The following is a 25,602-nucleotide window of genomic DNA, read 5'->3' on the forward strand; positions in this document are numbered from 1 at the left end:
CATGAACTGGTAAGCAGTATGCAATCAATAACGAGACAGTGGATGTGGCAGCTAGAGCCACTTCTATTCAAGTTGAAGGCAGTGAACATTTTTAATGCCAAGGTATCAAGTAAGTTAAGTTATGCAGTCATTTATATCTACCATGAAAGCAAGTGAAAATTGTTAGCACCCTTAATTAATTTAATAACATTCCCTGGTTCCGCTAAGGCTATGCTATGGGATCTTTTTGCTCAAAAAAACAAGCATACAGACAGAGTCCACTTTGTATTCTGAGCTTTCTGAATACATTAATTATGCTAATAAAAATGTTAAATGTTTAAACCAGGGCTGTCAAATATAAGTAAAGGGTGCAGGTCTTACATCTGCTTTGTTGGAATGAAAACCTGCACCCACATTAGCACGTTCTGGTAAGACTGGAGACTTCTGATTTAAACCAATGAGCTCTAAACACTTTATGATGTGATAGCTGTTATTTCCACTTGACCTATGAAGTGAACAGAATATTTATAACTTAATGAGAGGGCTGATTCAGAGTTACCTCATAGGTAGGGGTTGGAAGGATGTTTTTGGATATTGGCCTTTCTCAAACCTACAGTGACAACAACGATGTTGTGGCTGATTCACTCATCCTGCACCACACTAACACGTCAGTGTGCTTGTGCTATAAATAATCCACTACCCAAACAGAGAGGGGAGTTTAGGCAGAAAGTGGAAAAAATATCAAAAGCTGGTGAATAAGAAACCTGCTTTATCCTTGTTACCTAGATATATTTTCAAAATGTTTATTCTGTAGTTAATCATGTTGTTTTTCTGTTTTTTTTCCCCTGTTAGTTTCTAATACAAAAACAATACAGTATTCCTGTCACTGAGTGATTTGTTTGTTCCAACAAGATAACAACCGACTCGCCTTCTTTAATTGGTGGGCGTGGCCAACTCTCAGAACACCTCATACTCCAAAATAATGTAAACAATAAAGATGTTTACAAACAATTCCGCAGCAAAAGAAAGCGTACAGAAGCAAAGAGTGATTTCAGAAGTAATCTTTAGTAACAGCGTTTTTCTGTTTGTATTCATATCACCAATATTCTCCTATAATTTCATTCTGTCTTCTTTTCTCGTGTGGTTTTAGGGAACTTCTCACGGGTCTTTAAATAGTTTTGGTCCTATCCGGTTAGTGACATATGACGTCATGAGGAGACGTAAAGGGAAGCCGAAAAGCAGGAAAAGCGAAGTGGAACCGAGCGAGAAATCTAACTGGCAGTTTTTTTTGGGAACATTTGGGCTTGTGAATACAGAATGAACAGACCTTTTAGAAGATGTCAGCGTATATCCTTTGTATAATAAACGACTAGACGACGCAAATATAGCTGACCCTAGAAATAAAGAACCATATAAAATGTCCAGCAGGTGAGTCGTGTCTCCAGGTGAGACATTATCACATAGATTCTCTGTAAATACATTCTTAATAAATACAATATACAGCAAGCCCATTGCATTTAGTTAGAAAATTCCGAGTGGAAATGCTTAAAGGTAAATATTTCCAAAAGCACGAAGCGTTGCGTCTCATAAATTCCTACTGCGCTTGCGTGAGAACCGCAGTGGGTTGTGGGAAATGTAGTTATTCCCTTTTCAATCCTGTGAGGATGCAAAGAAGAAAGGCTGCATTCATTATTATTGTCTTATGTGTGCCAGTTAGACCGCATGCATTACTGCACTGACTGTCTGTTTTATTGTTTTTTTTTTTTAAATCCATAATTTAAGTTGAAATCTGGGATGCTGTGGTCGACATGTCTAGCGAAGACATTTCAGAAGGAAAAAAAGGGTATGTAATTAAAAACATACAAAACTACTGGAAATCCCAACATGCCATTAAATTATATTTACCAATATAATTAACTTTGATAGTAAAACATAGTAAAGTGCACAGTATTTTTTTTCTTTTTTTTTTTTTTTAAAGCAGATTTTATTGTAAAATGATTGTGCTTGTTATTGTTGATGTAAAATGTGAAACGTCTTTATTCAGTTTAGATCTGACATCAAATGAATCACAATAATAAACTGATTAATAAGCCGCAATTACATGTTATTGACACAGTGTGTAAGATAAATTGTTGTTTATTTCTTTGTCTTTTCTCCAGCTCACACCAGACGGAGCTGTATGCACAGGTCCCAACAACATGTCTGCCAATTGTTTACTCACCTACATATAACATCACCTTTTTGGGTCTGGAGAAACTCCATCCGTTTGATGCTGGTAAATGGGGCAAAGTCATCCACTTCTTAAAAGGTAATTTCACTAAAGATAACTATTTGTATCAGTAGTGAGTGGTGTTATTGCTAAACTCTATGGTATTGTTCGTCAGCCAAGTGCTGGAGACAGGTTTATTGAGATGTTTATTGGAAGTCATCTTTCTTCATGTCCATCATCCGTAATCCCTAAAGGATTTAATTTACCTTAATAATACATTTGAATACATAGTAGTAATAACATCGCTTAGACCATAGCACTGTTGAATTCTCATAACTAGTTAGATTCATTTTCTACAACTCAAGCAGCTCTGGCAAAGAAAAAACATTTTAATCAGAAGGAGTTTTTTTGCCATGTATGCAATAAATTTGTTTTACAGACAATAAAAATAAGATAAAAATGAAAAAAAATATATATAGGTTAATTACTCAGCAAGCTTTCCATCTACTTACACCGAAATCGGCCAGCTCCTTTAGGTCATTACTCTGGACGTTTTAAGAAGTTTTAATTTCGGGCATCGACAGGCCTTCTGGTTTTCCTGCTCATACACAGACACTGTTCTCCTAGCCACTCAGCTTCAAAAGTATTGGCACCCTAATTAGTATTCTGGTAGACGTTACATGGCACCACGTTGCCCAAATAAGCAAAATCAAAAAATTTAGACAACATGGACATTTGACATATAAAAACACCAAGCACAGTGAGGGGAACTGCGTCACGGGTATTCAGATGACGACACGTGACATCACATGCAGCCCCGCCCCCTCAGAATAAGCAAAATAAAAAATGACCACAGCATAGAGTGTGACATATCAAAACACTCAGCACAATGAGAGGGAATTGTGTCACATATATTCTGATGACGTCACATGCACGCAAACCCCCAAAATAAGCAAAATTATAAATTACCACAACATAGAGTGTGACATATCAAAACGCTCAGCACAGTGAGGAGAACTGAATGACGTGTGCTATGGTGAAGTCATGTGCACACCAACTACCAAAATGAGTGGAATTGTGACATTTTGCAACATACATGCGTGACATACCAAAGAGTTTGACGCATTGAGGAGAAGTGGATTACTGGTGTTCTGGCAACATCACACGCTCGTATCCACTCACCTCCAGAATTATTGGCACCCTATAGTTCCTTTTGCCTCCAAAATTATTGGCGTCCTTTCTATCCACAGCAGGTGATGACTACTTGCTTTGTCAAGCAAACATCAAACTTTGTCGATTTTGTAGCTAAGCCAAACCAGACAGTTATTGGTGTGCACAGAAATGACTCGATGACAACTAAGTAGAACTGTTTCAGCAGCTCCTGTGGCAGGTTAAACTTTCTCAACTGGTTAAGGAAGTACATCCTTTGATGAGCCTTTTTTACAATGGTGTTAATGTGAGTGTCCCACTTCAGGTCCTAGGAGATGGTAGAGCCCAGGAACTTAAATGCCTTCACTGCATCCACAGTGCTGTCCATGGTGGTGAGTGGGGGGAGTGCAGGGGGGTTTCTCTTGAAGTCCACTATCATTTCCAATTTTTTTGAGCATATTGAGCTCCAAGTTGTTGTGACTGCACCACACAGCCAGCTTTTTAACCTTCTGTCTGTAGGCAGACTCATCTTCGTCCTTGATGAGGCCGATGACTGTAGTGTCGTTCACAAACATCAGGGGCTTGACAGGGGGGTCATTAGAAGTGCAGTTGTTGGTGTACAGGGACCTTAAGGGGTGCCAGTGTTGTTGCAGTGGCTGTTTGACATGAATTTCCCCTGTCTCACTAGCTGCTGCCTATCTGCTGTTAAAGGCCAAACTGAAGCCTACAAACAGGATCCTCTCATAAGTCCCTAATATATTTAGGTGTTGCAGGATGTAATTCAGTCCCAGGTTTACTGCATCATCCACAGACCTGTTTACTTGATAAGCAAACTGCAAGGTGTCCAGTAAGGTTCCAGTGAAGTCTTTAAGACAAGCCAGAACCAGTTTTTTTGAATGACTTTATGACAGTGCCACAGGTCTGTAGTTGTTAAGTCCTCTTATCTTGAGTTTCTTTGGGACGGGGATGATGGTTGAGCATTTGAAGCAGACAGGGACTTCACACAGTCGAGTGATCTGTTGTAGATGTATGTGAAGATGGGGGCCAGCTGGTCAGCACAGGTTTTCACACCGTCTGGGCCTAGTGCTTTTTTTTTCTTTCTGATCACCTAGTGCACATCATCTAACAGCAGTTGTAAGATTTAGAAATCCTAGGTTTTACATTGAGGACAATTTAGGGACTCTAACACAACTGTTACAAAAGGTGAAAACATTTACTGATGCTCATGATGCTCAAGGCAATCTGATACATTAAGATCCTTGGGGGTGTAAAGTTTAAACAGTATGATCAGTGTAAATTGTCATTATTTTGTCTTTTGGGGTAACATGCAAATATCTTCTGTAACTTCTGTGGTTCTATATAAACAAATAAGATCATTAAAAAACATTGTCTACTATATGGTCAAATACATAGTGCAAATGCATAACCAGGAAATTAATTATAGTCATAACATAAAGTTTATCTTATCAAATGTCTTAAGTTATCAAATGTTTACTGATAGAAAATTAATTTCAAAACTGTTTGTGGCAAATGCAGTCCAAAGCCATTTCATTTATGCATTTGGCAGATGCCCTTATCCAGAACGACTTACATTTTATCAACTGAGCAACTAAGGTTTAAGGGCCATGCTCAAGGGCCCAGCAGTGGACTCTTGGTGGACCTGGGATTCAAGGTCATGACTATGGACCTTGGGATTATGGGGCTCTCAGAAGTCGGACTCACTGGTCTCATAGGAGTAAGGATTATGGGGCTCTCAGAAGCTGGGCTCACTGGTCTTTCAGGAGTCAGGATTATGGGGCTCTCAGAAGTCGGGCTCACTGGTCTCCCAGGGGTCAGGATTATGGGGCTCTCAGAAGCTGGGCTCACTGGTCTCCCAGGAGTCAGGATTATGGGGCTCTCAGAAGTCAGGCTCACTGGTTTCTTAGGAGTCAGGTTTATGGGGCTCTCAGAAGTCGGGCTAACTGGTTTCTCAGGAGTCAGGATTATGGGGCTCTCAGAAGTCGGGCTAACTGGTTTCTCAGGAGTCAGGATTATGGGGCTCTCAGAAGTCGGGCTCACTGGTCTCTCAGGAGTCAGGATTATGGGGCTCTCAGAAGTCGGGCTCACTGGTTTCTCAGAAGTAGCTTGTGTAGCATGAGAGAGAGAGCATTAGGGGAGGGAGTAAAGAGAAAGAGGATGGTGTAAATAGGTATGCTTATTATCATGTAATGTTTAAGTCCAGTGTTCATTGTTTGCAGAATGCAAGCAGGTTATACTACCGAGGTATGGAATCAAGATCAGCAGACAACCAACAAACCTGATGAGGAAAAACATGTGCAAACAAAAGACCACATGCACTCACAACTTGTGACAGTGCTGCGTTTACTAATGTTTTACATCTGTTTGCACACAGAGGAGCAGTTCATCACAGATGAGACCATTGTTGCAGCGAGGGAGGCCAGTGAGGAAGATCTCTTGGTGGTTCATACCAAACGCTACCTCAGCAGACTCAAGGTATTTCCCTGCCTTTGTTCCAGTCATTACACTCTTTGTCACTTGCTGAGAAATAAAAGGCTTCTTCTCCAGCCCTCATGATTCCTCTTGTAATCAGCAGCCAGTTGCACCTTCATCATAAGCTAGATTTATTTAATATGACTGCATTTCAGATAAGAAACAACTAAAAAGAAAACGATTGGTATCACCAAGAATGAAAAGACCATTTTTCTGCATTAATCCAGAAATCTATTTTTATAAATTAGTTTTCTCTGTATTATGTTAAATAGCATTTTCATCATGTGTGAAATTATAATCAATGATCACGGGATATGCAGAGCTCTCTGAAGTACACTGTCTGTAACATCTAAACCAGAGGGAAAACCTGCTCATGCGTTAGAAAGCGTTTTCCTCTGGTAATGCAAAATGGCTTTGATCAGACGGAGATGTTGACAGTGACATTTCCCATGAATGTAATTGTTGTTCTTTCATTCAGCGTCTTTAAATGCAGACAAAGTTTACAGACATTTAGTTCTATATCATTTCTGTGCTTTAGCTTTTGAAATGCTGTTTATATTTGTTGAGAGCCCAAGAAGCAGAAGCAAACAAGCACATGCTAGTATAAAGTACAAATAACTGAGATGATTGTTTTTCCATTTTATTTCAAAGCATCATCTGATTGGCTTATAATGAGGAGCAGTACCCTACATTTAATCCATGATCACTTTATTGCTCGCTCCTAGCTATGACTTAGGGCTTTGCATGTTGGCTTAAATTCAACTGGTGCAACTGGCAGCTGGGTTTCATATTAAGGAAAAAAACAATGATTTTTCCTTTCATTGCTATATTAGCTTTTAAAGTTGATGAATATTTTAATAGTTAAATTCTTCTCACATTCTGGCCGAAGAACCACCCTAAAGCCAGGTTATGTGGCCTGATATAAAATGTTATGTATAAATGATTCACAAAAATGGTAAATTTTACTTTCTAACACATTTATATCTGATGTGACAAACTGTATTTCAGTGAAGTGTCCAAGTGTTACAGGCCATAAAGCCACCTCCCAGCTCTCACATCAACAACTCCTTCTACTTCATGAGAAATAAATAGAAAATTACCAATTACCCTTCTTTTGGGATTGACATTTCCTTCTGACTCTGACACACTAACAGACAAAAAGCGTAATTGATTAAACGTACTCCAAGGACCACTCGTTCCCATGTTCCCTTCCAGATCAATTAGGTCATCCCCCTTTTTTTAAAGCATGTGTCAAGTTCTTTATCAACTCTGTAAGAAGGCTAAGTTAACAGACTCCCTAATGCTCAGCATGCACACGTTCAGGTCAGTATGCAGCCTGGCCTCTGCCTGTGTTTACTTATGCATGACTCGGGGCAGTGTGAATACCCGTTGCTCTCCGTGATCCGAGCATGCATTGACAACAGAGTACTGGGGAATTACCACTGAGCTGAAATGTGTTTTCCACCCCAAATCTTACCGTTCAGCACCATGAGTTCTCAGATGATGGACAACTTTTGTTCAGTTAGGAAGTATCAGTTCTATAAATTGGACAGATTTCGTCACCCTTAAAAATGCTTCTGTGTATTTATTCTCTTTCTGCATGCAGAACGATATCTTGGAGGGCTCGAGAGAGGTATATCAGTTCTACTACAGACATGTGTGTATATATATATATATATATGTATGTGTGTGTGTGTGTGTGTTTATATATGTATATATGTGTATATACATATATATAACACACACACACACACAGACATACATGCATATATTGGTGTGAAAAAGTGTTTTTCCCCTTCCTGTTTTTTTTATTCTTTTGCACGTTTGTCACATTTTGATGTTTCAGATCATCAAACAAATTTAAATATTAGTCAAATATAACAGAAGTAAACACAAAATGCAGTTTTTTAAAAGGAAGGTTTCTATTATTGAGGGAAAACCAAATCCAAACCTATATGGCCCTGTGTGAAAAAGTGCTCGTCCCCTAAACCTAATAACTGGTTCGGCCGCCCTTAGCAGCAAGAACTACAATCAAGTATTTGCGATAACTTGCGATGAGTCTGTTACAGCGCTGTCGAGGAATTTGGTTCAACTCATCTTTGCAGAATTGTTGTAATTCAGCCACATTGGAGGGTTTTTGAACATGAACCGCCTTTTTAAGGTCAGTAAAATTCAGGTCAGGACTTTGACTAGGCCACTCCAAAGTTTTCATTTTGTTTTTCTTCAGCCATGCAGAGGTGGACTTGCTGGTGTGTTTTGGATCATTGTCCTGCTGCAGAACCCAAGTTTGCTTCAGCTTGAGGTCACAAACAGAAGGCCGCACATTGTCCTGTAGGATTTTTTGGTAGACAGCAGAATTCATGGTTCCATTTATCACAGCAAGTCTTCCAGGTCCTGAAGCAGCAAAACAGCCCCAGACCATCACACTACCATCACCATATTTTACTGTTGGTATGATGTTCTTTTTCTGAAATGCAATATTAATTTTATGCCAGATGTAATGGGACACACACCTTTCAAAAAGTTCAACATTTGTCTCATCATTCCACAGAGTACTTTCCCAAAAGTCTTGGGGATCATCAAGAGGTTTTTTGGCAAATATGAGTCAAGCCTTTATGTTCTTTTTGCTCAGCAGTGGTTTCTGTCTTGGAACTCCAAGTTGAATCAGGCCATTTTTTGCCCAGTCTCTTTCTTATGGTGGAGTCATGAACACTGACCAACTGGGGCAAGTGAGGCCTGTTCTTCGGTTGTTGTTGTGGGGTCTTTTGTGACATCTCGGATAAGTCGTCGCTGTGCTCTTGGGGTAGGCCAGCCATTACTGGGAAGGTTCACCACTGTTCCATGTTTTCCCCATTTGTGGATAATGGCTCTCACTGGAGTCCCAAAGCTTTAGAAATGGCTTTATAACCTTTTCCAGACTAGATCTCAATTATGTTCTTTCTCATTTGTTCCTGAGTTTCTTTGGCTCTTCGGATGATCGCTAGCTTTTGAGGATCTTTTGGTTACTTCACTTTGTCAGTCAGGTCTTATTTAAGTGATTTCATGATTGCGAACAGGTGTGGCAGTAATCAGGCCTGAGTGTGGCTAGAGAAATTGAACTCGGGTGTGATAAACCACAGGCAAGTTATGTTTTAAAAGGGGGAGCTAACACTTTTTCACACAGGGCCATGGGTTTGGATTTTGTTTTCCCTTGATAATAAAAACTTTAATTTAAAAAACTGCATGTTGTGTTTATTTGTGTTATCTTTGACTAATATTTAAATTTGTTTGATGATCTGAAACATTAAAGTGTGACAAACGTGCAAAACTAATAATAAAAAATCAGGAAGGGGCAAACACTTTTTCATACCACTGTGCTATATGCTTTACTCTGTTCTAGTGCTGTGAAACATACACTATATGGCCAAAGGTTTATCCCATTTCAGATTTAATCCCCAACTGCTGTTTATAATAACAGGCATGGATGCTGTGTAAGGAGTCCTGGTCAGTGTTCTAATTCATCCCAATAGTGTTCAGTTGGGTTGAGGTCAGGGTATATATGCAAATATGCACATGATGGTCAGCTGTCCACATCCCTTTGGCCATATAGAGTACTTTAATATTTTTTCTCAGTAACTCCATACAGCAAACTGTTCAGACAAGTTCTTCCAAAGTATTGTGTGTTCATCTCAAGCTGGTAGCATAAACAAGTGCTTTAAATGACCCTAATCTTAACACTACAATGTTTTTGGGAAACTAAGCCCACAATATTAAATATAAATGGTATGATTTGTGTAGAGGTCTGGGAAAACCCATCAGGTATCACAGTGAATCCTGAACAACAGAAAAAATGACTTGTTTTGATTGAAGGTTTTTCTGCCAGTAATACACCTTTACATCTCAACTTAAGAAAAGATGAATGTTGAAAATGTTTTATTTAGACTGATTTCTTACCTTGCCGGTGCTGCCTGTTTTTCTCATGAAGTAAATGTCAGTCTTTGATGAATGTGATAGATTAATACATTATACAGTCCCTCCAGGATTTCGTGATGTTGAGGAACTTGTCATTTTTCAATATTACAGCAGATGTTTTGCAAAGTTTGGCCAAGTCGCATCACATATCATTACAACATGCATTCAGCCAAAGCTCTTTTGCATATTTACAGTATCTCACAAAAGTGAGTACACCCCTCACATTTCAGCAACCATTTTATTATATGTTCTCAAGGGACAAAACTATAGTAATAAAAATTGGATATACTTTAGAGTAGCCAATGTGCTGCTTGTATTGCAGTATAGATTTACTGTCCTCTAAAAATAACTAAACAGACAGTCATTATTGTCTAAATATCTGGCAACAAAAGTGAGTACACACTAAGTGAACGTGTCATAACTGTGTCCAAAGTGTCAATATTTTGTGTGTGCACTATTGTTGTCAACCACTGCCTTAATCCTCCTGGGCATGGAATTCACCAGAGTTGCAAAGGATGTTGTGCTGGGATCCTCTTCCACTTCTCCATAATGACATCACAGAGATGCTAGATGTTATAAACATGGTGCTTCTCCACCTTCTGCTTGAGGATGCCCCACAGGGTGACCAATAGAGTTCAGGTCTGGAGACATACATGGCCACTCCATCACCTTCACCTTCAGCTTCCTCAGCAAGGCAATTGTCATCTTGGTGGTTTGTTTGGGGTCATTATCATGTTGGAAATCTGCAGTTCAGCCCAGTTTCTGAAGGGAGGGCATCATGTTCTGCTTCAGAATGTTACAGTACATATTTGAATCCATGTTTCCCTCAATAAAGCACAGCTCCCCAGTACCAGCAGCACTCATGTAGCTACAGACCACGATGCGACCACTACCATGCTTAACTATAGGCAAGACACAATTTTCCTGGTATTCCTCAGCAGGGTGTCACCACATATGCTGGACACCATCTGAGTCAAACAAGTTTATCTTTGTCTTATCAGACCACAGGACATCGTTCTACTAATTCATGCTCTTGGACAAGTTGTCTTTGGGCTTACTCACTTTGTTGCCAGCTATTTTGACAAAAATGGCTGTATGTTAAGTAATAGACAGTAAATCTATACAAGCAGTGCACTTACAGTACTACTCTAAAATATATCCAAATTTAATTTCTATAATATTGTCTCTTGAGAAGATATACTTAAATGGTTGCTGAAATGTGAGGGATGTACTCATTTTTGTGAGATACTGTATATGCATTGAACATGAGTACAGCTATCATAAGTAATATTTATGTGTGCCTTTAAGGGTAATAGTTTAAAAGAAGAGTCTTGTGCTTGCAGTTTAGGGAGTGTTCTGCAAAAAATACAAAGTTTAACAGCAAAATCAAGCATTTTTGGCCACGATAATAAACAAAAAACCTCTGAAAAATCCTGGCAGGACTAATATATGGGCAAATGTTTGTGGATACCTGACCACCACAGCCATAGGTACTTCTTGTTAATAACAAGTCTTCTGTGAAGGCTTTTCACTAGATTTTTGAGAATTCCAGTTTTTTTCGCAGGTGTTCAGTGGGGTTGAGATCAGGAATCTGAGCAGGACTCTCAGATTCTTTCACTTCAAACTTGGCAGGCCATGCCTTCATGAACCTCACTTTATGCACAGAGACATTGTTGGCAGTAATAGACTTTTTATATGAAGATTGGGTTATAAATATTGTCTTTCTGTGGAATTGGAATGCAATCTGTAAATATGATCTTTTGCTTTTTTCCCTTCCTCCCTTAAATCATCCAGCATATATGGTGCTAGACCTTACCATCTGGTTAAGATACAAGCAAAAGGGAACCAGCTAAACATCTGGGTGATTTTTGCACTATATTCAGTAGCCAATGAAAGGATTTCCCAGGCCATCCCATATTTGTTATACATTTATTTCTTGTCTCACAGGTACTTAGTTGTTCCCTGTTTGTTCCCTGTGATCTGGCGGTCATAGATATCCCAATATATAACAAACACATGTTTCAGGAAGCAAATATTTGTGTGTTTTTATGTCTCCAGTGGTCTCTGGTGGTTGCGACTATCACGGAAATCCCGCCCCTAATTTTTCTGCCCAACTTCTTGGTGCAACGCAAGGTGCTGAGGCCGTTACGCACACAGACTGGCGGCACTATTATGGTAGGTCCCTCAGAGAATCTGACACACATACACTATAGAACAAAATGATTTTAAGACCTTTAGATACTGTGTTATGTTTCAAGCTGTACTTTTCAGCACAGGTGTGAAATTTCTTCTTCTTTTGCTTTGAGTGTGGAATCTGGGACTGCAGAATATCATGGTAGTGTTGAGCACAAAGAAAATATACATGGTTAATTTATTTTAATATGTTCTTCAAACTGCTGATCTGTTTTTGATATTTATGTACTCATGTATTTGCAGTGGGAAAATCTGGCTAAGTGATTGTTCTGAGTGCTCTTCTATAATAAGTACTTTCTAAACATGGGAAGATGAATATGGCCTTTACAAATGAGCTTATAACACCTGTGTTAGAGGAGCAAAGAGTGTGTTTTTGAAATTCACTAGATTGTGCCACCCTGTGCTGTGCATCCCTTTATAACTTTTGCCTGTGGTTATTATACAATCAATGATCATGTTCCATTCAACAAAAATGTTAATTTTCAATCACAGAATGTGCTTTTATTGCAGCCAACAATAGCCACTACACATCATTCATGAATGTTTATCATCCGCCAGGTCTGCCTTTTACTTCCTAAGCGTTTTATATGTTGTATCATAAGCAGCAAGGGGGGTACTGTCAATGGTCAAGAAAAGACACCACAGGGCACAATTCAGCATTTTATTCAGTAGATAAGTGCTTTTGGTTGTGGGATAGTGAGTGAAGAGCCACCTCATTAGCAGAAGCATGGAGAGGAATGGCTGATTTGAACATCTGCAGGACACCCTGATAGCAGTGCTGCATTAAGCCTAACAGCCCTTTTTAAAAATGTTATAGGAATAGTCTTATGACTGTGTTTTTGGCAGGTGAGATAAGCAGCACAAAGGACACATGAATGCTGCACTGTCAAAGCTAAGTGTGTCTGGAGAGAGATTTTCAGGAATTGCTAATAAGTTAGCAAAGCATGGAGAAGTGGGTGTTTGAACAGACTAATCTCAGAAGGAGGCATCAATCATCAGAGTGTAATACACTCGGGATGTAGTTACTGCCTTTGAAGTTTTAGGGATATTTTTGTGATATTATACTGAAGATTGTAGCTAGTAGTTTCAGTACTTAAACAAAATGCAGTATATTGGACAAGTATGCTTCTGTGTGTAGAACTGCACAGTGATGGCTGAAATGCTGCAAAGTTTTAAACCCTTGGACTTATTGCCATGAAATGGGAGTTGAGACGGACACATGTGCAGTAAAAGCGTCTATGAAGGGCAAGCAGCCAAATGCAGAATATACTGCAAAATTGGAAAAGAAAACAGGCCAAGGTTGGGAGAACAAGATCAAAAACTAAAATTGTGAACATTACTTCATCCAGAACACAGAAATAAAAGGGTTCAAATATCCAAACTAGTTAAGGGGTGAACTGAAAACAGACGAGAAACATGAGGGAGATAATGACAATACAAAGTCACAAAACAAAATAACATAACACATGACCAGGTAAATGAGAACATAAAAACACAGGAAGAATGTACTGTAGTGGAAGATTCCAGACATCTATTAACAGAGTGAAGATTATATCAAATACAGTACATATGTAATTTCTGTACAAATATTTATGACCGTTTGTGGCATAAAAAAATCCTGTGCTTTGTTCTGCTTTAGTGCAGAAGTAGTGCACATCAGTTGGCCTGGATCTCTGGTGCTCTGACCGTATCGATATTAACAACTGACCACCGAGTATGCTTTGTCTACCGAGAATTTAAGCCTCTAATGACTGGCACATAAAAATAGCAATGTACCATTAGTAGGGAACAAACTAGACTCCTTGGTGGCACAACAGAAAACTGTTCACTTTACTGATGTGATATTGCAAGAATCCCAATAATGCCACAGCCATGGATCCACCTGGGAGCCTAAGTGAATCTGTTCTCTTGGTGGTTGAGATGGCATAACCTTTCTCTGCTCTGTCAATCAAAGTCACAGTCAATGACAACTTTATTTAAATTTTTAGCATGTTGCATAGCAATGGATAAAAACGAGACTCACTTCCTTCGGGAAGCTACGTGTAGTTAGGTATAACGTGTAATTATACAGTGCTCAGCATAAATAAGTACACCCACTTTGAAAAGTACCCACTTTGAAAAGTAACATTTTACACAATAGCTCGATGAACATAGAACAATTTCCAAAATGTTGACAAGACCGTTTAATATAACATCTGTTTAACTTATAAAATGAAAGTAAGGTTGATAATATAACACATAATAGAACACATTTTTCAGTTTTACTCAAATTAGGATGATGCAAATATGAGTACACCACACAACAAAAACTACTACTATGTCTAGTACTTTGTATGGCCTCCATGATTTTTAATGACAGCACCAAGTCTTCTACGTATGGACTGAACAAGTTGGTGACATTTTTCAACATCTATCTTTTTCCATTCTTCAAGCATGATCTCTTTTAGAGACAGGATGCTGCATGGAGAGTGATGCTCAACTTGTCTCTTCAGAATTTCCCATAGGTGTTTGATTAGGTTCAGATCAGGAGACATACTTTCACCTTGTTCTCCTTCAGAAATCCAACAGTAGCCATAGATGCGTGTTTAGGATCATTGTCATTTTGGAAAAGTGCATGACCACCAAGGGCACGGAGTGATGGTAGCATCTTCTCTTTCAGTATAGAGCAGTACATCTGTGAATTCATGATGCTATCAAAAATGCTATCAAAAATCAAAATGCAGCTCCCCGACACCAGCAGCACTCATACAGCCCCACATAAGGACACTACCAGCACCATGTTTCACTGTATGCACCATGCATTTTTCTTTGTATTCCTTACCTTTGTGACACCATTCAGTTTTGAAAAACCTCAGTTCCAGAAAAATGTATTTTGGTCTCATCACTCCAGAGCATTGAGTCCCAATAGTCTTCATCTTTGTCAGCATGGGCCTTGGCAAACTCTAGGCGGGTATTTTGTGCCTGGGCTTAGGAGAAGGTTCTTTGTGGATGGCACCCATGCATGCCATTCCACTGCAGTGTATGTTAAGTTATATTATTAACCCTTCTTTCATGTTATAAGTTAAACTGATGTTATATTAATCAGAGTTTTGACAACGTTTTGGAAATTGTTTTTGTGTTCATTGAGATACATAAATAAATGCATAAAAGAACACCATAAGATATTATACAAAATGAACCAAGTCAGATAAATAAGAAACATATATTACAAACATTAAAAAAGAATTCCACAGTGGTGTCATTTGTTTAAGTGACCATACATCTTTAGGGTTGTGAGGTATCAAGTGTGAATACTTCTTAGCCTCCTCCTATATTGGACAGGATGTGACAAGTTTAGTTGGAGGTGTGAGCATGATTCTTTCTGATGGAGGTTTGCCTCACACTTTTTGTGGTGTACAGAAATATCCCTAATGTGAGAAAGGTTGATACCAGTGATTCACAGTGCTATCTACAATACACAATTGGTTTTCCTGTCAGGTGTTGAGCAGTTTCCATACCAGACGGTGACAGCTAGTGAGTATGCTCTCAATGACACATCTGTGGAACCCAGTGAGAATGGAGTTGGGCATGTGAGCTGTCTTCAGCCTCATTAGAATACACAATCACTGTTGGGCATTTTTTACCAAGGAGGATGCAATCAGTGACCATGACAGGTCATTGGAGATGTGCAGTCTCAGGAATTAGAATTTCTGCATTGTATCAACTTCAGTACCTTTGCAGAATAATGGCTGGTAAGGAACTTTGGTGTGTCTGAACCCAACAATCATCTCTTTCATCTTGTTGATGTTCAGGGGCAGATTGTTGGAATCTTCGTCTCTGTATGCAGTTTCATCTTTGTTGCTCATTAGCTCTACAACTGTGACATACTTTGGCGTATGTGTTTTAATGATATTGTCTTACCTAGACAATATTACATTACCATGATATCCAGTGACATTTAAAATATATTATATTGAAATACCAGCTCTACCAACTTTTATGCATTTTGTGTAGGTTCTCTTGAATATGGTTGTACGTTATTTTCTCCCCATTAAAATAAGAAATGAACAAGCCAGCATATGAATTTGGAATTTGTACAGGTGTTTTGAACAAAATTTACAGACACTTCCTTTAAGCCCCCTCTCAAATCAGCCTTAATATCTTTGTGGCATGGATATTGGAACTTTGCATTAAGATGCTGGAAACATTCCTTTAAGATTCTGGTCCATGTTGACATGATAGCATCCCTCAATCCTGCAGATTATTAAGGTGTTTTACTGGATTTAGGTCTGGTGAGCTCATTGTTCATGAAATCAGTTTGAGACTACTTTTGCTTTATGTGCATTATCATGCTGGATGTATCATGCTGGATGTATCATGCTGGATGTATCATGCTGTCTCTATCCAGGTGTTTGATTGGGTTCACATCAGGAGAAATACTTGGCCACCGAATCACTTTCACCCTGTTCTCCTTCAAAAATCCAACAGTAGCCATAGATCCAGCATGCTGGATGTATCCTGCTGGATGTACATACATTACATACATTAGAAGATGGATAAATTGTGGAGAACAGACGCACATGTTCAGCAACCATACTCAAAAAGGCTGTGGCATTTAACTGATAGGAAATAAAAGGAGCATCACCTCTGAGACTGGAGACACTGGTAACATATATTTACCATATTAATCAGTATACGTAGGTTAGTTTGTTAAATAATAACATGCTTTTTAAATCTAATTATTATTAGGCATAGCATGTGTGTGCTATAAAAGTCCCTGCAAATTAGCTGTCTCTATAAAAGCCATAATGTATTAGAACAGGCCTATTAAAATAAACAGATGATTAATCAACAATTCTGATTAATCACAACAGAGCATTCAATAGCACTGTGGTATAAATGATAACTAATTAATGACTTAGTAATTTCAGCAAAGCATCAGTTTTATCTATATGGCTGTGCCAGATGGTGATAGTTGGGCACCTGTGTTGTGTTTTGGTTTACTCATCCATAATTGTTGGAGCTTGGGATAAGTTTGCTTCACATCACTCTTTCTGTCTCTCAGATGGAGAGTGTAATTACGCCACCTGTCTAGACCTTCTGACTAGCATCCATGCGCTGCTAATTGACCAGCAGGCTCGTCTGGCTGTAGAGCAGCATGTGGCAGAGCTTCGAGGAAGTGTTTGTTTGGTTTTGGAATTGGTTTGCTGGACCACAGTGACAGAGAGGCTTCTTACCTTTTCCCAAACGTCTTACTTAATTTGTTCAGGCCATTACAGAGAAAGTTAGATGAGGATTTTGTGTTTGTGTGTGTGGTTTGTTTGTGTACAATAGGTTTTTAGCTGCAATTCTTTTCTCACTGTGCTTACAGTTGTGTATTTTGTTTCCTTTTTTACTTGATCAAGCATGGCTGGAAATGACATGGTCTGCATTTACACTGTCCTGAGTGGCAGCAGTGGTAAAGAAGTGTAAAATGCTTGTAGGCAGCTCCTAGCCTCCCCATCTTGCAGAAAAACCCCAAAACAACGCTTGTCTTTTTTTTTTTTTTTGGCCTCACTGACAGAGGCAGTGTAAGCGTAGCTGCTCAGGCTGTTTGCCGCTGGCAGCCATGTGTGACGCTTCCTCTCAGCTTAATGTGTGTGAATTAGGGTTGGAGAGGTATGAGATCTGTCAGTGATTGATGGTTCCATCAAAATGATTCTGCTTGACTTCTGGCTTACATTTAGAGCGGCAGCTTAATAGCTTTCCAAAAATGTAATACATAGGCCAATATATGCGAGCTATTCTACCCGAATTGCTGAAGGATGATTGCAATTTCAAACATTGTGTGCTCTAGCAGGTGGGTCCTGTATCAAGGAGAGAGAAAAAACGAGGGAAAAGAAAGAAAGAGAAACTATGGGCACAGAGAGGTGGCAAGAGAGGGATGTGAGGAATGTGTGTGAGAAAGAGAGAGAGAGAGAGAGAGAGAGAGAGAGAGACTCAGTGAGTGATTGAGAGAGATGATTGTTATATTGAGAGACGGGGCAGAGAGAGAGGAGTGAGAGAGAGGGAGAGGGAGGGATAAGCCTTGTGCTGGGACTCAGGAGAATATTCGGTATCAATAAGGCAATATCTGATTGTGTTTGTGCATGCATTTTCTTGTTACTGAAGTGTGTTTTTTCTTAGTTTAACCATACACAATGTTTGAGTGCTGCTGTGGTTTCTAGTTAGTGTATGATGCATTGATTACATGGACTTTTCTTACCATGTACCTTGCCTCTGGATTACTATGTGAACTTGCACATAAACCTGTGTGTGCTGTATTTTACCAAAAATATTGGGATTAATGTCTAACTTCAAGATATTCAGATAAAGAAGGTTTTATTTGTTGCATATACATTGCAGTACTCTGAAATCCTCTCATATTCCAGCTTGTTGGTAGCTGAAGTGCCATGACACCCCACTGCTGGAGCAGAGAAGGATAAGGCAACTGTGGCAGGTTTAAACACCCGAACCACTGACCAGTAACGCAGAGCCTAAACCTTTCATAGAATGGATTTTATACAGATGCTCCTGTGAAAGCAATTTCCAACAGATGGACACATTATGGTGATCACTTTTATAAGACACTGCGTACACTTCAGAAGAAGTGTCTGAAATATGTAATTGAGAAGTTATATCAATTTGGCAAGAAACATTTATCCGAAACTCATTGTAACGAATTAGAGGCGGAAGGAGTAGAAGCCATATGTGGATTTATTAGAAGAAGAACACAGGGCAAACAAGTTAGTGCAAGAGAAGGGTTATAAAGTATGTAAACCCGGAAGAGGCTGAAGCAGGGCTTGCACTCAATACTCAGGAGACGGTGCCCTCTGGCGGTTTGGGGAAGCCAGTGCAGATGGCGCTTTTACAGAATACCCCCTCTAGGAACACGTGGACTGCTGTGGACAAGTGGTTCAGGCACAGTAGGGCAAGTCAGGTGACAGGAAACACAGGCCAACAGACAATGCCACCCCATCCGTAATACAGACCAGGAGCCTCGTGTGGCTCTCCACAAAGAACCTTTGCTTGAAACTGCCATGTAATGTACAAAACTGAGCCCAAGATTCAAAAATGAATTTTAAAATCATTTGCCAGGTAAATCCAGTGTCATACTGCCTCAAGCTGCCATTTACATACTTCACCTCCCCCACGTTCCACACATCCCTGCTCAAAACAGCCTACCCCCTGCTGGAACTCGATAGGGGCCAGGCATATCTCGTCCACATCATTCTGGACCCCAGGAGAAGAGGTGAACATCACCAGTATCCAGTAGACTGGGCTCAGTTTTCTACATGGCAGTTTCAAACAAAGGCTTTGTGGAGAGCCACACAAGGCTTCAAACAAAGGCTTTGTCTGTATTGGGGATGGGGGTGGTGTCTGTTGGCCTATGTATTCTGTTGCCTGACTCACCCTACTGAACCACTTGTCCAAAGCAGTTACATCAGAAGTCCTGTGCATATTCTGCCTATGGTAGGAAATCAGTGGGCCTGTAGATAGTGCCCAAGCTTCTGGCCATTAGACTGGGGCTGATAGCCTGATGTCAAGCTTATGTTGATATTTAGATTGTTGCAGAAGGCTCTCTAAACCTTTGATGCACACTGTACGGTGCATGCTTGTACGAATTCCTTGATGCCCACCATGAAAGTGGGCCACCAGAAAGCTTTCTGTACAAGTCTGTTGGTCCTGGTTTATGCCACTGTGTACAGAGCTGGGGGCCATGTGTACACATTAAATTGTCTTTTCCTTTAGGTTAGCTGGTACATAGCTACAAGAAGGTGGGCACTTTGTGTGGGGGCTCTCTCTCTTGGGCCTGTTGGATTTCCTCCACGAGATCCCACTGAATTGGGGCCATGATTACAGACCTTGGCAGAATTGGTTCTGGTTTCTGATTGTTGTTTATGGGGTCGTAACGGCATGACAGTGTGTCAGCTTTACTGTTTTTAGTTCCGGGTTGATCTAGTGAATGATGTGGTGGCAGCTCAGTGGCTTTCTCATGGACCATGTTTGGTAGGTACTAACCACTGTATATCAGGAACACCCTGGCTCTTGATTGTCGTAGCTCTGCAAATTAGTCATAAATGTTTGCTAATACATTGTGTTTGGCAGTTGGTCGACCATCGTATTAGCTATTTCTGTTGCCAGGAAATAAGTGGATCATAGCTTATAAGGTTGTGTTAACCAGAAGTGGCTGAAGTAGTGCACTCAATACTCGGGAGACGGTTCCCTCTGCCGGTGCAGAAGGTGCTGTTACACTTATCCATGTATTTTGCTAATGAATATGTATTATTAAATGCAACTCTTTACTAAAGCCCATAATAACTAACATCGTTAAAAATCTGTATAACTTCAGTAGAAGTTCGGTAGAGTTAATCTGAAGTTTGCTGACATTTGTGTAAGTATGGCTCAGTGATATCAGATAAAAGGCACGAAACACACGTTTCAAAAGCAATCCCAGAATAAAGATTAGTAAGGATTAAGTTGTGTTTATAAATTTTATATGGCTTTGGTCATGTAATCTTGCAATAATTTGATATGCCAAGATACATGTATTTTTTGTAGTTACTATACTATATGTTTGTCCTATGTTTTGTGTAAGTAGTTTTCAAATGACAGAAATCAGCTTTGGCTGTGTTCAATCACTAAATCCAGTCTCAGTATATCACACTGTGTGTGCTAAATTCATTTAATTAGTATTTTGGACTTTTAGGTAGAAACACTCCAGATTGCATATTCACTATGATCTGCTATTTTTACTCGTTTTAATGATGCAATCCTCTGCAGAGCCTGTTAGTGATTCTGCCAGCATCTTATCAACTGTGTCCATATTTTTATGCTTGCAGTGTTATGCTTCATGTGAGCATTTATATAGACAAAAATGTTTGAAATATGTACAATATTAACAGTGGGAAAACATCATAACATTTCAAAACCTTCATCATGTGATCATTTGTTTATTCAGTCTTTGTCCTTTTAGTTTCAGTGAACCAGCAAACCACTGTAGCCTCAGAGTCTATTTCCTGACTGACTATTCAACACACATGTGGAGTGATTACTTGAATTACTGTAGGCTTCCTGGTCATTCTCCTCAGACTTCTTTCAGCATAACTGCCTCTCAATGGCCATTTTTGTTTTCTGCACCATTCTGCGACCTCTAGAGGCTGTGTGCTATGTGTGAAAATCCTAGGAGATCAGCAGTTTGTGAAATACTCAAAACAGCTCAAAACATACCAGAGGCATTGAAATTACATTCTTCCCCATTCCGGGGTTTGATGGGAGCATCAGCTAAAGTTCTTGACCTGTATCTGCATAATTTTATTCATTGTGTTGCTGCCATGTGATGCATGCCAATGTATAACTCCATCATACACTGCTTTTTGCAATTTAGGTGTGGAGATTAAGATTTCAAAGATTTTTAATATTGTCTCATGTTTTTGATGATCATTTTCTTTCAGAATACATGGATAATCCATAACATTAAAACCATTGAGAGGTGAAGTGAATAACATTTATTATCTTGATCCATTTGCACCTGTCAGGGGTGGGATGTATCAGGCAGCTTGTGAGCAGTCAGGTCCCAATGTTGATGTGCTGAAAGTAGGAAAAGTGGCCAAGTGTACAGTATAATTTGAGTGAATTTGGCAATCGTGGCTAGATAACGGGTCAGATATTTTTAAAACAGCTGATCTTGTGGGGTGTTCCTGGTATACAGTGGTTAGTACCTACCAAAAATGGTCCAAGGAAAGACAAACGCTAAACCAAGTAGTAGGTAATAGTAGTAGTAAAGTAACAGGGTCATGGAACACAAGACTCGTTTATGTCTGTTGAGAGTGATAGCTAGGTCATCTCATCTGATGCCACAGAAAAGAAACTGTAGCACAGAATGCTGAAAATTAAAAGCACTTGACTCTTGATTTTTGCCAATAAATCAGTGCAAAAGCCCTTCCACAGAATATCATTTGCTATTTTAAATTTCATCATTTTATATTTTTTTACTACAGCAGTCAAACCCTCCATATTCCATAGATTTAATAACAGCATTTTTCAAAGCTTGCATTAAAATTGCATCATCCTGTGTAATGTAGTCACAGATCCTGAAACATGGCCCTTACATAATGCTTCAGACACTCCTTCAAAAATCTCTTCAAAAACCTATTTAAGTCTGTTGCTTCCCCAGTAGCCAAGTTCTTCTTTTTCTTCTTCTTCTTGTTCTTTTTTTTTATGTAACAGATTGCTTTTGTTTTGTAGGCAGGAAAGCTCGCCATGGACAGAGGATGGGCAATTAACGTGGGTGAGTACTTTTCTTAATCTTTTATTTTATTTAGCCTACAATGTTCTCTTGTTAGTAGGCTGTTTAGACAATGTTTAATGGTAATGTTAGTAAGCTCTTGCATTTCATTTGAAGGCGTTTTGTGTAATTACCTTGGGTTGTTGTTAAAAATGATTATTTAACAAAAGCACCACTGTGAAATAAATATGACACTTAAGACGAAATGGTTCCTAAGCTGTACTAAATTCTGTGTTCAAACTGTGTACAGAAATCTTACACCTTGATATTACCAGTGTTAAAGGGTTGCACAAGTTAGTAGTTCAAGTAGAGCCCATGCCAGAGCTTTTTTTCCATAGTTTCCTGGTGGATAAATAGGCTCAGCAACCAAAGAAAGAAAATATACTCTAGTTTCCATTTTTTTTTCCGGAATAGACAGAATTCATGTTTCCTTAAAACACTATATTAGGTTACTATAGGGACTTAAGACTTAACAAGACTTAATAAGGTGCAATTAAACATTGTCCGATATGTGCCTGAGGTCAATAAAATAAACAAACATTTCAGCTCCTAAATGAAGAGACTAGAATAGTTTTTTGCTTGTGATTGGAGAATCACTTGCCCCTTTACAAAGTTTTCAGTTATCCACTGCGCTGAGTTAACATAGACATCAGAGACATGCTAGAACTCCAAATTTCAGTTGCTGAAGTTATAGCTGCCACATGGTCATGAAGTAGGCTGTATATTTGCATGTAGACGGTTTGATATAACTTTGGTAGAGTTAATAGAGCTAGATTGAAGTATTTGTGCGATGGCATATGACATTGTGCTTCAAGATGTACAATAAAGGCATTTAAATACAATGTCTTCTGTGACTGACACGGCTGGTTATAATGGTGATGAATTCCATTATCTTTGCAGTTATAATTTTAGCTGTTAAACTTTTAGTGTTTGTTTTTTTAGCACGGCTGTAACTGATAGCTGAATGAGTGTCACACCACTAGTAGCCGTTGGTTGTTTTGCATTACGTCTCACAGAGGCTCGTTCTTAAGTGCCTATGTGGCCAGTGTTCCTCCACATGATATTTCTTTTGAGCATACATGGAAATGGCAGATTTTTATTTTTTTGGAGACGTTATAGTAATTCCACACTGGTGATGACATACTGTGGCACTAAAATTTGATATCATCATGTACGTCCTTATGTGTTACATCATCAACTTCAGTTCATAAATCGGCCAAATTTAATGACTAGTGATCAAGTCATTTAACGAGATTATTGGCCAATACCAATCTGTGGCCGATCAACCAGAGCATCCCTAGCTTTATTTTATGAATCAGTCTTGTAGTGTATTGTACTGTCTGTTTGCACAAGGTTGTAAAAATACACTTTATGTGAATTAGGTTCATTTTACTATTAACCCTTAGTTCTGTGTTCTGTGTCTTTATGTAGCACCAGGGTCTTAGAGGAATGTTGCTTCATTTCACTGTGTACTGCATCAGCTATATACAGTCGAAATGACAATAAAAGCATGACTGTACTAATAGTAATGATTTTCTGATAGTAATGACTTCATAGTGTCATAAAGCTAATCAGGGGCATGTTGTCGGGTACAAAGCAAAACAATTAATCACCGGCCTTTTATTTTTCCCACTGTTTTACACTAGTACATCTCAACCAGTATAGTTAACTGAGTTAGCTGTGTTAAGTTTTTACAAAAAAAAAAATATATATATATCCTGTTTTTTTGTGTTTGGTCACACAGACAATCCAGATAATAAAATAGCATGTGATGCATAAAAAAAAAAAATTACCTTATGTTTACATTTAGTATATAGTATTTATTTAAATTTGTGTACAAAGCTTTGAATATACTGTAATGTTGACATGTTGCTATTCACTTTCATCTAAATCCAGTACAGTGTGTACACTACAGCTGTGATTTTCCTGATCTACTGTATTTGGGTAGTGGATTGTTCCCAACACAGCAGTAAGTTGGATCTGTTAGTGTGTGTTGTGTTGGTACAGCAGCTACAGCAGCTTATTTGAAACTACTAACCATGTTGAGAATACAACCCTCAAAAAATCTTGCCAATACTGGCATAGAAACTGCTCTAATGCACCAGCGAAACATGATTGAGTTGAATTGGATGTTTTTGAGCAGAGAAATCACCAAACTGTGCTGAATTACAGCTTTCCAGGACTGGAATTGAACCTCTGTCTTCAGATAAACATGTAAAAAGCCATTGAGCATGCATTACCCAGGTGATGGGATTTGTTGTTGTATTGGAAAACAGGATTTTTTTCCTTATAGCACCCCAGTCCCTCTATCCACTCAGCAGGACTCTTTTTTTTAATGGGATCTCCTGAGGAGCTGTGCACGCCTGATAGCACTCGATCTGCCTTTCTGTCTTTCTGTCTCAGGAGGAGGCTTTCACCACTGTTCCAGCGACAAGGGAGGGGGTTTCTGTGCATATGCCGACATCACACTTACTATTAAGGTACAATACAAGCATTTCAAAACAACAAATAATGTTTGACTTGAGATTTATCATGTTAATGATCATCCTTTTGGAATCATAGGCTGCAGATGGAGCAGGTAATACAGATTAACCTCTGTTAGAAGTCATTTATCTCTTACCTTCTGTTCAGTGTTAAACGTCATTTAAAGTACGAGCAAAAGCTTATAAAATATGTATTTAAATTTTTGGGCAATATAACTGTAATGTTTATTTTAAATAGCCAATAGAAATAAACCAGTGCTTCCGGAACGTATTCACAGCGCTTCACTTTTTCAAAATTTTGATATGTTACAGCCTTATTCCAAGGCTGTAACATAATCCATACATGTTTTGTTTTTTTTGTTTTTTTTTGTAATAAATTTGCAAAGATTTCAAACAAAATTCTTTCATGTTGTCATCATGGGGTATTGTTTGTAGAATTTTGAGGAAAATAATGAATTGAATTCACTTTGGAATAAGGCTATAACATAACAAAATGTGGAAAAAGTGAAGCGCTGTGAATACTTTCTGTATACACTGTATACTTCTTCTCCATTTATCTTCATCCATGGGCATGTGTCTTCATCATTGAGCCATGTATATATTAACTTATTAGAGAATTGAAGTCATATTTATATTTGACATATTATAACTTAGTATTCCCTTCACACATTAGTTACCAGGGCAAGACTTGGGAGGATTTATAAATAATCAAAAGGTTTATTGCTAACAATTCCAATTACTGCTAATCTGGTAGCTAACCCGAGCTAAGCAGGAAGGATTTCTGTTAGGATTTTAACTTGTATTAATAGAAATAATCAGCACTAATGTTAAAGGGTTTGTCCCAGCAGCATGCAGACTTTTCT

The 25,602-nt window shown here is 38.8% G+C and overlaps 1 protein-coding gene across 2 annotated transcripts in view; it reads left to right on the forward strand.

Moving 5' to 3' along the window:
* The first annotated feature begins 1,200 nt into the window (after nt 1–1,200).
* Nucleotides 1,201–25,602, forward strand: part of hdac11 (histone deacetylase 11) — a 38,168-nt gene continuing 13,766 nt past the window's right edge. The window contains exons 1-7 of one of the 2 annotated variants that reach the window (XM_060858264.1): nt 1,201–1,407; nt 1,762–1,822; nt 2,139–2,287; nt 5,730–5,830; nt 11,837–11,953; nt 22,217–22,259; nt 24,660–24,736. In XM_060858264.1, the coding sequence (XP_060714247.1) occupies nt 1,788–1,822; nt 2,139–2,287; nt 5,730–5,830; nt 11,837–11,953; nt 22,217–22,259; nt 24,660–24,736 (522 nt within the window). In that variant the 5' untranslated portion in view covers nt 1,201–1,407; nt 1,762–1,787. The remainder of the gene's footprint in view (nt 1,408–1,761; nt 1,823–2,138; nt 2,288–5,729; nt 5,831–11,836; nt 11,954–22,216; nt 22,260–24,659; nt 24,737–25,602) is intronic. The other variant, XM_060858265.1, reaches the window with a different exon arrangement.

This window comes from Tachysurus vachellii, chromosome 22 (genome assembly GCF_030014155.1).
Source record: "Tachysurus vachellii isolate PV-2020 chromosome 22, HZAU_Pvac_v1, whole genome shotgun sequence".
NCBI classification, from domain to species: domain Eukaryota; kingdom Metazoa; phylum Chordata; class Actinopteri; order Siluriformes; family Bagridae; genus Tachysurus; species Tachysurus vachellii.